General features: G+C 40.1%; 1 protein-coding gene across 4 annotated transcripts in view; it reads left to right on the top strand.

The window, feature by feature from the left end:
* fars2 (phenylalanyl-tRNA synthetase 2, mitochondrial) overlaps positions 1 to 16,726 on the top strand; it is a 290,463-nt gene that overhangs the window by 123,096 nt on the left and 150,641 nt on the right. For all 4 annotated transcript variants that reach the window (XR_007265638.1, XM_048617041.1, XM_048617034.1 and 1 more), the window contains one exon: positions 12,370 to 12,530. Coding sequence is in view for 3 of the 4 variants with exons in the window: in XM_048617041.1 (XP_048472998.1) it covers positions 12,370 to 12,530 (161 nt within the window). In the remaining variant the exon portion in view is untranslated. The remainder of the gene's footprint in view (positions 1 to 12,369; positions 12,531 to 16,726) is intronic.

The following is a 16,726-nucleotide window of genomic DNA, read 5'->3' on the forward strand; positions in this document are numbered from 1 at the left end:
TGGTTATTCACAGAGACTATCTGATCATTTGAAATTTCCATTTTGTCTTTTTAGCCATTTTTATACTATGTCTTAGATGTGAATGTTTGAATGAGGCTATTGTTTGATTCATTGGAGTGAATGAGAAGTAATTTTTCAACTTTGGCGGTGGAAAACAGTGGTGAATCGGGCACCTGTGATATACCCCACCCAACCTTCCTTAATTTCTTTGACTAAGTTAACTGCATGTTCTGAACTAATAACCGGTTTTAGAAAATCTTGGCTCACAGTGTTTAAGTATTATGGCTCTTCATCTGAAAATTCAAGAGTACAGATATCCATGATCTGACAAAGAAGTAGATTTGAGCCCAAATGCATCATCAAGATGCTCGGAAAGAATAGTCAAGACTCCAAATTTGGCAAGAATTCTATTTTATCTGAGAGCTCTTGGGAGTTTTTTTAGAATTCCCTTAAAAAATGGTAAATTTTCTAGGATTTTAGTCATATCTGAGGCAATTCACAGTGGATACTCTCACTAAAATTACGGTTGACCACTAGGTGGCTTAGCTGTGTAATTTGTATATCATATTTCAAGATTGTGTATGTTTCTTTTATTATAATTTAAACTCCATTGTTCTACAGTGCACTCTGTAGCAGACTTAACTCTTTTTCAAGGACAGTAGGGATTGAAAGCGGGCGATGCACCACAGAGAGAGAGAGGGGACATCAGTGGCCATGTCAATGTAGGGCGTTTCTGTGTATTATTTTGCCACTGTTTTGTTGCACCAAGAAAACTGGGGAGAAGTGAACCAAATTAATTGCTTTATTTTAAAACATCTAAGGCAAGCATTACAATTCTAGTGCTTAAACAAAAGAAAGTGTTAACATTTTTGACATGTCTGCAGTGGGTAATGGATACATGTAATTTTTTAACAGTGAAACAGCAGTCTATTTTGCTCAATATGAATCTCATGTGACTTCCAATTAGTTCACTAGATGAACAATAAATCTGTGCATCTTCCCTTCCCCCTGAAAATCTGATATAACCTTGTTAATATTTTTTATGAGAAGCGGAAGATTGAGTTGACATGATTCAGCTCCAATTGCAATGAAGCTCTGATAGCTTTAGTATTCACATCATTCAGCCACAGCAAATTTTCTGTTAGGCCTTCAACATATCACCAGATTAAATTCTTGCAACCCAATAAATTAATGATATACATCTAATTACTTTTCCAATGTTCTGTGAAGCTTCATTTGCCAACTCTTCCCCTCTCCCCCCACCCCCACCAATGACAAGCATTCTCAGTCAATTGCTTTGTATTTTTCACCTGCCTTTCACTTACTGTTCTGTGACCCCAGTTGAAATGAACTACATTGCTTGGACTAATGTAATTTCAACAAGTCTCATAGAGTGTGGGGGTGGGAAGTCTTTGGCAGAGCAATCCTGCTGTGTTTGAATTCTGGAAGTGGGTGACATGAGATATCTCATCTTCAAATAAAGGGCCTCTTGAACAGATGCGATACTGGGTAATAAAACATATTAGAAAAAGATCTTTGATGTTATGTACAGAGAATCCCTGACTGTAGGAGCTGCCATGAGAAACAACAACTTGTACGGTATTTGTAGGGCTGCTATAACATAGTAAAAGGACCCACTTCCCAGGGCGTATGAAGTAAGCTGTGACATTGAGCCACATAAGAGATTTTAGGGCAGTTAACCATATGCTTAGCCAAAGACATTACTTTTAAGGAGCATATTAACGGAGGAAAGAGAGGTTTAAGGAGGGAATTCCAGAGCTTAGAGCTTAGACCTTGAGGTTTGTAAGAATAACAGAAATAAAGAAAGTTTAGGCCGTGGAAGTGTTTTGCGATGTAAATTTTAAAATCAGGGCATTGCTCAACAGCTGTCATTGTAAACCAGCAAGCACAATGGTGATGGGTGATTGGGATTTAGTGTGGGTTAGGAGAGGGACAGCAGGGTCTGGATGACCCTAAGTTTATAGAGGCCGGACTGGAAAATCGGAGGTGGGCCAGGAACGTATTTAATAGTCAAATGCAGAGATAAAAGTGGCGATGCTGAATGTTTCAGCTGATGATGAACTAATGCAAGGGCAGAATTGGGCAATGAAACTGAGGTGATAATAGATAGTCTGAGTGACAGCGCATATATGTGAAGCACATTGAAGTCGAATACAACATTAAAGTTGAAAACAATCTGATAAAAGCAAAAAACCATGGATGCTGGAAATCTGAAAAAAACACAGAGAATGCTGGAGAAATTCAGGTCTGGCAGCATCTGTGGGGAGAGAAAGCAGAGTTAATGTTTTGAGTCCAGTGTGAAACCTCTTCAGTTCTGATTCTCTGGGCTCTTTGCTTGCTGTTATTGTGCACATTCACTCTGAGTATACCTGAATGCTCATGGCACCTCTGCGTGAATTGCCTTGCTTTGCTTTGCCTTTTTGTGCTTTGCTTCCTCAGCTAGAGAAACCAGGCTCATATAACTTCTGTCAGAGATAGTAAGAACTGCCGACGCTGGAGTCAGAGATAACACAGTGTGGAGCTGGAGGAACAAACGTCAGGTCCCAGACGTCAGCTTTCCTGCCCCTCTGATGCTGCCTGGCCTGCTGTGTTCCTCCAGCTCCACACTGTGTTATCTCATATAACTTTTGTCTTGCCCTGCAGTTTAGCACAAATAGAAAGGAAGGAAGTTTATTATGGTTGGCAGCCCGCTTCAGTCAAATGAAGTGGGATAGCCTTTGGTTAGAGGGTCTCAGCACAGTAAGTCAAGGACAGTCTCTAAGCTAGCCCAGGAGTTTGGGTACGGTTTGTCGTCCACTCTGGGTGGTAAGGGTCAGGATGCTCTCCACATGAGGGGTAAGGAGCTGAATTTCAGGCAAGCCACCAATCTTTATCTATTGTGTACTGCTTTTCTCCTGGAATGAGAGAGAGGTAGGTATTTGTGGGATGATAATTTTTGTTGCAAGTGTAGAGGTGTCCCAAGTAAGTGACCAGGCAGCACTGAAGGCACGCAGGGTTGCTGGTGTCTGGAGGTTGGAATGTATGACAGCAAGTGAGGGTAGATATTGTCAGCGTTAATGAGAGTGATAGAGCATGAGCCTTGGTTGAGATGGCAGCTGAGATAGAGTGAGTGTGAGGTGTTAGCAGGGAAGATAGAGGCACTTATTGCTGGTGAAATGGAGAAAGTCATTTAAATTCTTCCTACATTGATGGGCTTTTCTACAGGCGGCTGACCCTGATCTGACTCAGGAGGCAACCTTAAAGCAGGCTGACATAATCTGGTGTTGGGGCTTCCACTGCTGGTCCTGCAGGTCGTAGTCACAGAGTCATAAAGCATAGAAACAGACCCTTCAGAGCAACTCATCTGCGCCGACCAGACAACCCAATCTGATCTAGTCCCATTTGCCAGCATTTGACCCATATCCATCAAAACCCTTCTTATTCACATATCCATGCAGATGCCTTTTCAATGTAATTGTACCAGCCTCCACTGCTTCCTTTGGCATCTTGTTCCATACACTCACCACCCTCTGCATGAAAAAATTACCCCTCAGGTCCTTTTTAAATCTTTGCCCTCTCACCTTAAATCTATGCCCTCTAGTTTTGGACTCCCACACCCTAGGAAAAAGACCTTAGCTATTCACCCTATCCATGTCCTTCATGATTTTATAAGCCTCTATAAGGTCACTCCTCAGTCTCTGACGGTCTAGGGAAAAAAAGCCCCAGCCTATTCAGCCTCTCCCTATAGCTCAAACCCTCAAGACCTGGCACTGTCCTTGTAAATCTTTTCTGCACACTTTCAAGTTTAACAACATCCTTCCTATAGCAAGGAGACCAGAATTGTATGCAGTATTCCAAAAGTGACCTCACCAATGTCCTTTGCAGCTGCAACATAACATCCCAACTCCTATACTCAATGTTATGGCCAATAAAGGCAAGCATGTCAAATGCCTTCTTCACTATCCTATCTACCTGTGACTCCACTTTCAAGGAACTATGTGCCTGCACTCCTAGGTCTCTTTGTTCAGCAACACATGCCAGGGCCCTACGATTAACTGTACAAGTCCTGCCTGGGTTTGCCTTATCAAAATGCAACACCACAAATTTAGCTAAATTAAACTCCACCTCCACTCTTCGGCCCATTGGCCCATCTAATCAAGGTCCCGTTATACTCTGAGATAATCTTCTTCACTGTCCAGTACACCAGCTATATTGGTGTCACCTGCAAACTTACTAACCATACCTCCTACATATTCACATCCAAATCATTTGTATAAATGACAACAAGTAGTGCACCCAGCACTGATCCTTGTAGCACACCACTGGTCACAGGCCTTCAGTCTGAAAATCAACCCTCCACCACTACCCTCTATCGCCTACCTTCAAGCCAATTTTGTATGCAATTGGCTGGCACCCCCTGGATGCCATGTGATCTAACCTTACTAAGTCTACCATGTGGAATCTGGTTGAATGCTTCGCTGAAGTCCATATAGACAATGTCTGCCACTCTGTTTCATCAAGCTTCTTTGTCACCTCTTCAGAAATCTCAATTAAGCTAGTGAGACACAATTTTCCACGCACAATGTCATGCTGACTATCCCTAATCAGTCCTTGCCTTTCCAAATGCATGTAAATCCTGTCCCTCAGATTCCCCTCCAACAACTCATCCACCACTGACATCAGGCTCACTGGTCTATAGTTCCCTTAAATAATGGCACCATATCAGTCAACCTGCAGTCCTCCGGCATCTCACCCATCGCTATCGATAAGACAAATATCTCAGCAAGGGGCCCAGCAATCTCTTCCCTTGCTTCCCACGAAGTTTTGGGAAACACCTGATCAGCTCCCAGGGACTTATCCACCTTTTGTGCTTTAAGACCTGCAGCATCTCCTCTTCCGTATTACAAACTCTGTTCAAGACATCACTATTTATTTCCCCAAGTTCGCTAGCTTCCATGCCCTTCTCCACAGTAAACACTGATGCAAAATATTCATTTCACCCATTTCCTGTGGTTCCACACATAGACAGCCACATTAGTTTTTAAGGGGCCCTATTCTCTCCTTAGTTATTCTTTTGCCCTTAATGTATTTGTAGAATCTCTTTGGATTCTCCTTAACTCCATTTGCCAAAGCTATCTCATGTCCCCTTTATGCTTTCTTCATTTCCCTCTTAAATATACTCCTACTGCCCTTGTACTCTTCTGGGAATTCACTCGATCCCTACTGTCTGTACATTGACAAATGCTTCCTTCTTTTTCTTGACTAGAGCCTCAATTTCTCTAGTCATTCAGCATTCTCTTCACCCACCAACCGTGCTCTTCACACTAAAAGGAGCATACTGTCTCTGAATGTTTGTTATTTCATTGCTTAAGACCTCCCACTTCCCAACCATCCCTTTAACTGAGAATAACCTCTCCCAATCAACTTTTGAAAGTTCCTATTTAATACCGTCAATGTTGGCCTGACTCCAGTTTAGAACTTTAACTTTTTGATCAGTTCTATCCTTTTCCATATCAATTTCAAAACTAATAGAATTATGATCGCTACAAATATACTCCAAAACCTTATGATCACTTACCCAAAGTGCTCCCCCACTGATACCTCAGTCAGTTGCCCTGCCTTATTTCCCAACAGAAGGTCAAGTATTTTTCCTTCTTTAGTTCTGGTTGCCCTGTTGTAGGAAGGACATTATTAAACTGGAGAGGTTTCAGAAAAGGTTTACCAGAATTTTCCTGAGAATGGAGGGTTTGAGTTATAAGGAGGACCTGGATAGGCTGGAATTTTTTTCACTGGAATGTTGAAGGTTGGGATGTGACCTAATAGACATTTTTAAAATCGTGAGGGATATGGATAAGGTGAATGACAGGTGTCTTTTCCCTTGGGTGAGGGACTTCAAGAATAGGGGGCATATTTTTAGGGTGAGAGGCAAAAGACTTAAAAAAGATATGAGGGGCAAACCTTTTTACACAGAGAGTGATTCGTGTGTGGAATGAACTTCTGGAGGAAGTGGTGGATGTAGGTACAGTTACAACGTTTGAAAGACATTTAGATAAGTACATGAATAAGAAATATTTGAAGGGATATAAGCCAAGCGCAGGTAGGTGGGACTAGTTTAGTTTGGGATTATAGTCGACGTGGACTGGTTGGACCAAAGGGTCTGTTTCCATGTTGTAGGACTGTATGAGTCTACAACACAGAGACAGTGGAGAGGTTAAGAGAGGTTGTCAGGAGGTACAACAAGCTATTGTCAGTGCACATGTCGAACCTGACTTTGTGGGGTTGGCACGGACTGGGGATAGTAATTCTGTTTCAAAATTAGCAAGGGCACCAAAACTCTCAACTTCAGGCAGGGTATATCTACTGAAAGCACCCCTTGCCCTTGCTCACGACCTTCTCTCTTGCATCCCAATGCTACACTCTCTACTCACGCACCTGCAGCCAGTCTCTGCATACATAACCAGCAGCAGCCTATGACACTGTGTACGGTTGGCCAACAGCTCTCAGCATGTGGCTTTTCCAACCCTGAAGCCTGGGGAAGGCCTAACCTTGCCAGTTATGTGCCTGACAGGTACTTAATCCAGTTGAGACTCCCACTCGGAGGCAATGCATGTTTTTCACTTGTACTCCAACTAGTGGGCTGAATCCAAGTCAGTTAGATTAAATTCCACCCTGCATTTCAGATGATGTCAGTGAGAATTAGTAGGGAGCCAAAAGTAGGCAACACTAGAGGTAGTTATCCTTAAGCAGGAAGACGCCTTTAGAGGTGATTCTCTGGCTACAGCTGGATAAATAATAATGGAGTACTGGGCTCAAAGAGGAGTCAGCTGAACAAGAACAGGGAGAATGATTTCCCAGTAAAGATCCTTTAGCCAGGCTGATGTGCAATTTTTCGGGGGCTTCTTTTTTTTTAACTCTTGCTCTTATTTTAGTATCTGATCAAATGGACTCAAATAAGGAATATTGTTATCAAAATGATTAATTGAAAAGTGTGGTTATTTTTATTTAATCCCTGCTACTAGCATAATCATTGAAAACAGGCAACACATCCACCTAAAAGTTGCCATTTAGGAAAGTCAAAAACAAGTTACTCAATAGTTTTACCAGCAGCAAATAAAGGGAGGAAACAGCCTGCGATTTAACGAGCAGCCCAACAGTCATTTTCCAATCCACTTTCTTATCTGTTGTCTCATGGATCTTGGACAAGGCCTCATGGGTAACATATGCAACCTTTGGCTGGCCACGTTCTGGCCCATAGGCCACCTCTTGGCCAAGCCTCCTGGACCATCACTATCCATAGCTCGAGAAAACGGCATGCTTGAAAAATAATATGTTATCACAGCTATTCTGACATTTTGAGGTTGATTCAGTTGACCAGTTGGTCAGTGTGGGTTAAATTGGTCCCAGCAGCACAAAGTTCAATTTCCATTATGGCTGTCGTGGATTGAGGAACTGCCTCCTTTAACGACATTTCATCTAGATTGTGGTACTGTGGATTGGACCTGTTTTTAGGCAGAAAATTCAGGAGAAGAAGTAGAAGAAGATGCATAGGTGATTTTATGTGGAAACTGATTGGGAAATGAAAATTAGTTTAATGTGCAAATAAATAAACTATGTCTTAGCTGGCATAATAATTTAATCATTTCATTTCCACTTTCTATAGGGCTTCATACAACTGATGAAAAAATGCATGGGTTAGTCACTGGAATAAAAATGTGTGAGATATCAGATCAGTTGGATTTTGCATCTTGCTGTTACATCTGATTTCTACTGCCTTGTGTTTTCAGCACCACAAGTTGGATAATAGATTGCACAACAAAACACTGCAACATCACATCAGATTTCTGAATGCTTCCTCATGTTTCCTGGTGTAGTTTCTTTATTGCCCTAGTTATTGTGTGTGGTGACATTGTAAATTCATATAGAGTGTTTGATCAATTTTCTACACATATCCACCAGAGGAATTTGACTGTTAGTAGTTGTTTTGAGAAAAACGTACACCAAAATATTTTTTAAAACCACAAAACCAAGGAGTAAGCAAGAAATGCAAGAGAAGGCCAATTATTCTGGAGCAATGTAGCTATGTGAAGAATTTCGTACGCGTTATATAATAGTAACAGTTTGATTAACAATAATATCAGATAAAAAGACCACTTGATGGTTGCTAATTCCCATTACAGGAGAAACAGTCTTCTTTTTTGTTGCTTTAAAATATACATGCTGGGCACATAGGATGTGGCTGAATTTAATTACGTTGCATCAATCCCCAAGGATAGAGTATAAAAAGTAATGTTCAGCATAGTGAAGATGTTATTTACTGTCTGTAATTCAGTATTATGCACCTTGCAAGGCAGATGCAGATTGGGGAAGTATCTATCATCTAAATTAGGAAATGGTAGTTGTTTTAGATCTACATGTTTTGCCAAGTTAATATCACTGATCTTTGCTGTTTCCAGATCCTGTATGGGCAGTTTACCTTTATTGCTTAATATGTAATTCAGCAATGCCATGACCTCAGGCAAAAACCTTGTTGCATGAAATGTGTAGTGTAATCTTGTAAGATGTTTCATGTGTGCTTCTAGAACTTTACAGAAAGCAAACTGACTAACAGTTTAGTGAGATTATAGAATCATAAAATCGCTACAGTGTGGAAGCAGGCCATTCAGCCCATTGAGTCCACACCAACCCTCTGAAGAGCATCCCACCGAGAGTCATCACCCTACCCTATCTCTGTAACCCTTCATTTCCCATGGTTAGTTCACTTAGCCTTCACAACCCTGGACACTATTGTCATTTTAGAATGGCCAGTTCATCTAACCTGCACATCTAGGAGTGTTGGAGGAAACTGAAGCACCTGGTCGTACCCCACACAGACACAGGGAGAATGTGCAAACTCCACCCAGTCACCCGAGGGTGGAATTGAACCCGGGTCCCTGGCACTGCGAGGCAGCAGTGCTAACCACTGAGCTACCATGTCACCCCCACATTACGCCAACCACAATAAACAAACTGGTTTATTTTACAATTGGTGAGTGAATGAGGAGAATAATATTTATAGTAAGGCCTACTCTATTTAGTTTATTCATTCCTCTTATGGAAAACAGGAATAGAAATCCTCATGCTGCTCTTTGTGTTTTCAGCACCACAAGTTGGGTAATAGATTGCACAACGATATACTGCAACATCACATCAGATTTCTGAATGCTTCCTCACGTTTCTTGGTGCAGTTTCTTTATTGCCCTAGTTATTGTGTGTGGTGACATTGTAAATTCATATAGTGTTTGATCAATTTTTTACACATATCCACCAGAGTAATTGTGGATTTCATATTACATATTTAGTTCAGTTGTGCCTGTCTGAACTTGCTGTATCTTAGAGGAAGTCATGCTTGTTCTCTAGCTCTCTTCTTCAACAGACCTTTTCAATAACTGACATAGACCAAGGTGTCCAAGGCTCTTTGTTTCCTGTCCAGCCAGGAGAAACAACAGATTGACCTGTGATGCTGTCTTAAATTTCCGTGTCAGGATGGTTAGCCTGTAAGAGTGCTGTTTAAATTAGTCAACTACTTTCTAATTGAGATTCTTAGACATTACCTCCTGTGGTTCTCAAGTGAAAACTATCTGAGCATAATGTTTTGGACACTTGGTTATGGAATACAGTTTCTCGGTGTAAGATCACACAATTAGCTTACAAACTTATTCACTGCACTTCTGGGCTGCCTTGGCACTGTAATGCAGACAATGTTATGGGCACATTTCCAATCCTAATTCCCAAATTTGTAAAACAATTTATCTAAGTTAGAACTCAGTCACTATGGGCGTCTGAGGTATATAAAACTTTTATTTTGATCTCAAATAACTAGGTCTTTTAGTGGGATATTCCAGTCTCACAAAAGCGTGGCAACAGCTCAGTGATCTGTGCTAATTAGCCAATCTCAGCTCTTGTGAAACTGTTGTAATTAGTCTTAATGTCTACAGACCAGCAAAGGGAGAAAAAATCTAGCAAAATTCTTTACCTGAGCTTGTGAAATTGTGCAAATATCAGTATCAAGTGTGGACAAGTTAACCCTTTGCTGTGATGACATCATGATGAAAAACTTGCTAACTTTTACAGATTCTCAAATAAGATACAATTTATGCACTAGGGAGAGCTAGCAGAGACCCAATGCTTTTCACAACATGATAGAACATTTGTCTTTTTGCTGTTAAAATGTATGTCAAGAATTTAACCTGAATTTATATTCATATCTTGAGATTTAAGGCAGCTCCAAACTCTGAAGCACGCTGCAAATATAAAAAAAATCACACAACTGAAAGGTGGTTTGAACTAACCCTCTCATGGCAAGGTTTCATAAGTCTGAAAAGTGCAAATTATTTTTCAGACAGAAATGGAAGCCACTCATCCTTTTCAAGTGATTTGAACAGCTATACAAACTGTCCTGTAAGTTAAACATGATAGTTTCTGAACCAGTGGGAATAATAGCACATAAGAAATAGTTTTTTAAGTAATTAGAGTTAAATTTACCTTGCCCAACAAAGTTGTTTGAAAGTCAGAATTAAAACTTTTTTAATGGCTGGTGTCTTCCTTATTAATATTATCACTTGGGTCTGTCAACTCCAATAGTATGATGAAAATGGAACCACTTTTTGTTGTGCACTGCTGCGTCTTAAGAAGAAGCGACTCCACTTAATTTGCATAAGAAAGTCTTTGTCAAAATTGGGGATTTTCCACAGTACACATTCAAAAGAGCTGTGAGTAGTACCTATGCAGGTTCTGAAATTCAAAGAGGAATTACAAAATTAAATCAAGAACTTTTTAAGAATATGATATTCAACAGGCATACAAAGAACAAGAGATGAGGCCGAAAGTACAAAATAATTTAAGATAATCTCAGTGAAAAGGCAGAAATATTGGGTAGAATTTAATATGTGGAAGGTTTGATAGGGGATGTGGTCATTTAATAAAGTGAGAAGGTGATGGATAGGGATACATATAGCCTTCACCCTCTACCCTAGTAAAGTCTGTGATGGGAGTACTTATGGATGAGCATTTGAAAGGGTTCAATAGGATAGAAATAAAGACAACGTTTCCATTGAAGGTGGTGGTATTTAATGAAGATGACAGTGGTCTCAATTCTTGATGAGGAGTTAATAAAAACCTCACACTTCCTCCTTTTATACTCACTCAAGATGGTGGGTGGACCCTGGCACAGGTGAGTAATGGCATATGGTGTTTTTGGGTATCGCAGGGAGAGGATGGACTTTCGGCAGCAGGAGCAGGGCATAGCTCTCAATAGCTGCCCTCATTCCCAGTGCTGTGTTGCTCAATCTTGCAGAGTGCCTTTGAATGAAGCACCCCACCTAAGGAGCCCACAATTTGGGGTGTCTGCAAAGTGAACCCCCACCCACCACTAATTGAATACCAGTGACACTGAGATGAGACCCTCAAATGAACATTAATTGTGATTGTACTTGAGATGAATATTACAAAATATTGAGGGGAAGGATGATAAATACATGAGGAAGAAAAGAGTAAAATAATATGTTAATAGGGTGAGATGAAGTAGAATGTGAGGAGGCTTTTTTGGAACATAAACAGCCTCTGTTGACAGGCCTATTCCTGTGCCGTAAAATTCTGTGTAATGGTAATTAAGCTTAGAGATAATATTAAATATCACACTCTTCACGCAGGAATGGGGAAGACAATTGTAGTGCGTCAATCTCTAACCCAGCTAGGATGAGCTAACTCAGCACAGATTGAAGGTGTGTAAACAGCCTTATTGATATGTATGGATCAGCTACATATTAACTAGCCTTACCTAGTTACTGGGACAACTAATTTTTGATGTGTTAATGACATACATGTTTTCTCTCTCCTCATTGTATACAGTAATGTTTAATTGCTAATACTGTTGCAGAGCATGTGGGGACCATAATGAAAACTAATTGAAATAAAATATAGCTCTACTCACTAAAAATTTTCCTCAGATGGTTTTCTTAACAAAAAGTTTAATGCACATTGACTAAACCTAACTTTAAATCGATTACAAAAAGAATAAGTTTGTGCCAAGCAAAAGGTACTGCAAACCCTGTTGGGTTGAACTGCAAACCGTAAGAATCCAAGTAAGTGGTGCTAGATTAGATGGCTGAGCCACATTATTAAATCTGTGATAAATGATTAGAATCTCCTGTCAAACATATTTATGTTGCTATATGTCTTGAAAACTGGTACAGATACTTGCTTCAACCCCTTACCCACTCGTGCTTTAAATACATTAGGTATTGGCAAGATTGTGCATTTTCAAGTAGCCTAAAGGTCACTGGGTGTTTTGTTGCCAATGTTCACAAGGCCTTTGATTCTTTCTGATTACAGCCGGTGCTCAAGGCAAGATTGGATATGCTTTTGGCCTGGGGTTGGAACGGCTGGCAATGATTTTGTATGGAATACCAGATATCCGCTTGTTTTGGAGTGAAGATGAACGATTCTCGAAGCAATTCCAGGTTATTGACATCGACCAGAAAGTCACATTCCAGGTTAAGAAACTATTTTAATTTATATATTTTTTCAAACTGTATTGGGTTAAATTGTGGGAATTAACAATTCTTAATAGAGGTCTTATGTCATAAATACCTCATGTTTATATTTCCTTTCTTCATTTATTATTTTTAGCCTCTGCGCTTTTACGATATTAAACATTTTGTTCAGAGGATGTTGGTGACACTGATAACTTTCTAGAGATACTATTGGTTGAAGCACTGCATGCTTGGAGTGATGGTGTGTCCATAGTGGTGTTAAATGTGCAGTTATTAGGCATTGATTCAGTGACAATGCAACTATCATAGTTAAAGACATTTGCAGACTTCTGCTTAAGATGCTGTTCAGCAGGCAATTAAATTAAGGAAGTATGAGGGCAAATAGCAGGTTAATTTTGAGGAAGAATAGTTCTGACTTTGTAAAATTGGTAATAGCAAGTTGCCAGCCCGAAATACACTTCTGTCAATTTTTACTTCCAATTTTCAGTCATTGAAGTGACGTAAAATAGACTACTGATTTGCCATACAAAAAAACCAAAAGAACTGCAGTTGCTGGAAATCTGAAACAAAAGTAGAAATTGCTGAAAAATCTCAGGAGGCCTGGAAGCATCTGCAGAGAGAAATCAGAGTTAATATTTTGGATCCAGTGACCCTTCCTCAGAACACATGTTCTTGCTATTGGGCCAATCTCAGCCAAAGCAGGAAGACAGAAAATTAGCATTGTCTTAGATGGCATCCATTTCGTGCGCAAGTAATTATTGACGGTCAATAACAGGCAATAATTCTGTTTCTGAATTTCTGTCCCTCTGTTTTAACTTCTTTTTATTCAGTGCTGCCTTACATTGTTGAGAACTTAGTGTGTTGGTAAACCTGTATGTTGCAGAACAAATTGAGGGTCTGACGTGCCAGCCCATTTCAGCCTTGGCTTCACCTTGCTTTTCAGACTTCCAAGGTTGTTGTTTGTTTCTTGCATCTTAATAACCTTGGGGAAACATGGAGCTTTAGTCAAGGGTCTGTAATTAGTCTTTATAACTTGTTGTAAATACTCCTGTGGTCAGTATCATGCCTATGTAAAACAGGTAGATGCAGTAGCATTGAATACCTTCCAATGTTGTGTTGTTCGATTTCATCCAGGGTAAAATATAAGAAACGACAACTCATGGGCTAATGTTTGTTTGAGCTAGGCGAGCTTTATCTATTAAAAGCTAGTTCAACTTGCCTATCAACTTTAAAATGCTCTGCATAAGAGTTCTGAGTACATATAATCTAAATAAATAATTGAAGTCCGCTTTGTGCAACAGTTTTTGAGGACATAACCACAAGGATTGATGAGGACAGAGCAGTAGATGTTGTCTGCATGGACTTTAATAAAGCCTTTGATTTTGTTCCACATGGTAGATTAATTAGTAAAGTTAGATTACATGGGATTCAGGGAGAGTTTGCCAATTGGATAAAAAATTGGCTGAGGTAGGACACAGAGGGTGGTTGTGGAGGATTGTTTTTCAGACTGGACGCCTGTGACCAGCAGTGTTCCACAGGGCTTCGTACTGGATCCACTTTGTTTGTCAATTATACAAACGGATTTGGATGAGAATTTAGCAGGTATGGTTAATAAGTTTATGGATAACATCAAAATTGGTTGGACAGTCGACAGTGAAGAAGGTTATTTAAAAAAGGGATCTTGATTAATTGAGCCAATGGTCTGAACAGTGACAGATGGAATTTAATTTGGATAAATGTGAAGTATTGCATTTTGGTAAAACAAACAAGGGCAAGACTTATACAGTTAATGGTAGGGCCCTGGGTAGTGTTGTTGAAGAGAGAGACCTAGAGGTTCAGGCACATTGATCTTTGACAGTTGCATCACAGATAGACAGGGCGGTTAAGAGGGTGTTTAGCACACTTGCCTTCATTGCTCAGACCACTGAGCATAGGAATTGGGATGTCGTGCTAAGGTTGTACAGGACGTTGGTGAGGCTGCTTTTGGAGTACTGTGTACAGTTCCAGTCAGCCTGCTACAGCAAGGATATTATTAAATTGGAGAGGGTTCAGAAGAGATTTACCAGGAAGTTGCCAGGTCTGGAGGGTTTGAGTTATAAGGAAAGGCTGGTTAGTCTGGAGCATAGGAGGTCGAAGGGTGACCTTATAGAGCTTTATAAAATCATGAGGGGCATAGCTAAGGTGAATAGCAAAGGTCTTTTCCCGAGGGTGGGTGAGTTAAAAACCAGGGGTTATATTTTTAAGCTGAGAGGAAAAAGATTTAAAAGGGACCTGAAGAGCAACGTTTTCACGTAGAGGGTGGTTCATGTGTGGAATGAACTGCCAGGGGAAATAGTAGATGCAGGTATGCTTACAACATTTAAAAGACATTTGGATAGGTACATGAATAGGAAATATTTAGAGGGATATGGGCCTATTGCAGGCAGATGGGACTAGTTTAGTTTGGGAAACTGGTTGCCATGGACGAGTTGCACCAAAGGGTCTGTTTCTGTACTGTATGACTCCATGACTGTATGACCCATGTATGCACACAGTAGGAAAATAAAAGCAGTGGAAAAATTATGCCTCGTAAATTTATTGTTGTCAATGTTAGTATAATACTAGATTAACAGGGTAGCTGTGACAGTTGCTGAAAATTAAGAATGCGGTATGTCGTCTGGTATCTGTTCTTGGACACATTGACTAGTTTATGTATGAAAAACATTTTATTCAAGCACTCTTGTCTGTGATGCGGACAAAGGGACACAGAATTCAGTTTGTGGTTCAACTTAGTTTTATTAACAAAATATTTCTTATTAAAATCACCATGCGAGCGTTTCCCAAATTCCCACAATATTTACTTATGACCTATCACTGTCCATCTGAGAAACAATATTACCAGCAACAGTTCATATGTTTGAGCTTGACTGTTGGAATCTCCTTCCTTTCCAATGTAGGGCTGGCTCTCTTCCACGTAGGTGGGTCTTACAGGTCAGGGCAGATCTTCTCCTGGATCTTCTTGTATTGCTGCACAGCCTTCTGCCATGAGTCTTGCTCGAGTCTTTGCAGAGGGGTTGGCTTCCAGGTGCATTTTTGTATACCCATTTGCCTCAGACCTTCCCAAATGAACCATGGCCTTTGGCCATTTGGGTCACGAGCCAGGGTCGTGCCAGCACCCTCCACTGTTGCCATGCCAGGGGAGCTGTAAAGTGCATTTCCTCAAGCACTGGCTGGATGTCAAGGTGCCAGAAAGTCTGACCGATGCTTCTCCAATACATATCCCTCAGGCTGGTTGTAACTGGTTTCTCCGAACCTTTGCGACCTCTTTGAAATTGGTGTCCATGTTCTCTCTGGCCGATAGCTGCTGATTGCTTTTTGCTTTAGTTTGTGCATTTCACTCAGGCCCAATTTCTCCAACTGTAGGTCAATTTAGAATATCCAGTTTGGGCCTGTGGTCGCTTGACCACACATCTCTACAAGAGACAACTTTCACAACTTTATGCACCCAGTGAAGAGATTAACCTGCTGAATTTGTACATATAGGAAATTTGGTAGACAAGGCTAATGTTTTTCAAAACAATTAAATCAGTGTTGATAAATCTGAGTACTCATTTTTATTCTTCCAAAAGCAAATCAAATATTAGTCTTTAGTTTATTTCAGCCTATCATAATACATATTTTTGTGGTAGTTTCAAATTCTTTGGATTTTTAAATAATGCAACAATAGTTATAAGCTAGAATCTGTAGATAAGAGTATGAATTTAGAAAGAATCAATACAAGAATATAGGAACAGCAATGAGGTTTCCTGTGATGGTTGATTGCCCTGACCTTTGATCTGAGCAACAAATGAGTTTGTCAATTACAAATTTAGTGAAAACTAAATCCATGTTATTGCTAAAAGCCAATTTGAGAATGATTAACTTTGAAGTTTCAGCTACATTATGTAGTCCATTTTTTGCTTTAAATTTAGCTTCATCTTTTCAATACCTAAACAAATGAGCTGGAATGGAGGGTTGAACTCCTGATTGAATAATGATAAAAAAAGTTCATTTGTAGGGATGGTTTTTTGAAGCAGCACACTAGAATCTGTCTGACATGGACCATGTGCTTCAGGAATTCACAATGGAAAGTGGAAACAGTTTAAATTATTAAAAATGTTCTAGCTTAAGATTGTACTCATGTATCCAAGGTTAGAAGTTCCAATCACAGAAATTGC

This window comes from Rhincodon typus, chromosome 2 (assembly GCF_021869965.1).
Source record: "Rhincodon typus isolate 14 chromosome 2, sRhiTyp1.1, whole genome shotgun sequence".
Taxonomy (NCBI): Eukaryota; Metazoa; Chordata; class Chondrichthyes; order Orectolobiformes; family Rhincodontidae; genus Rhincodon; species Rhincodon typus.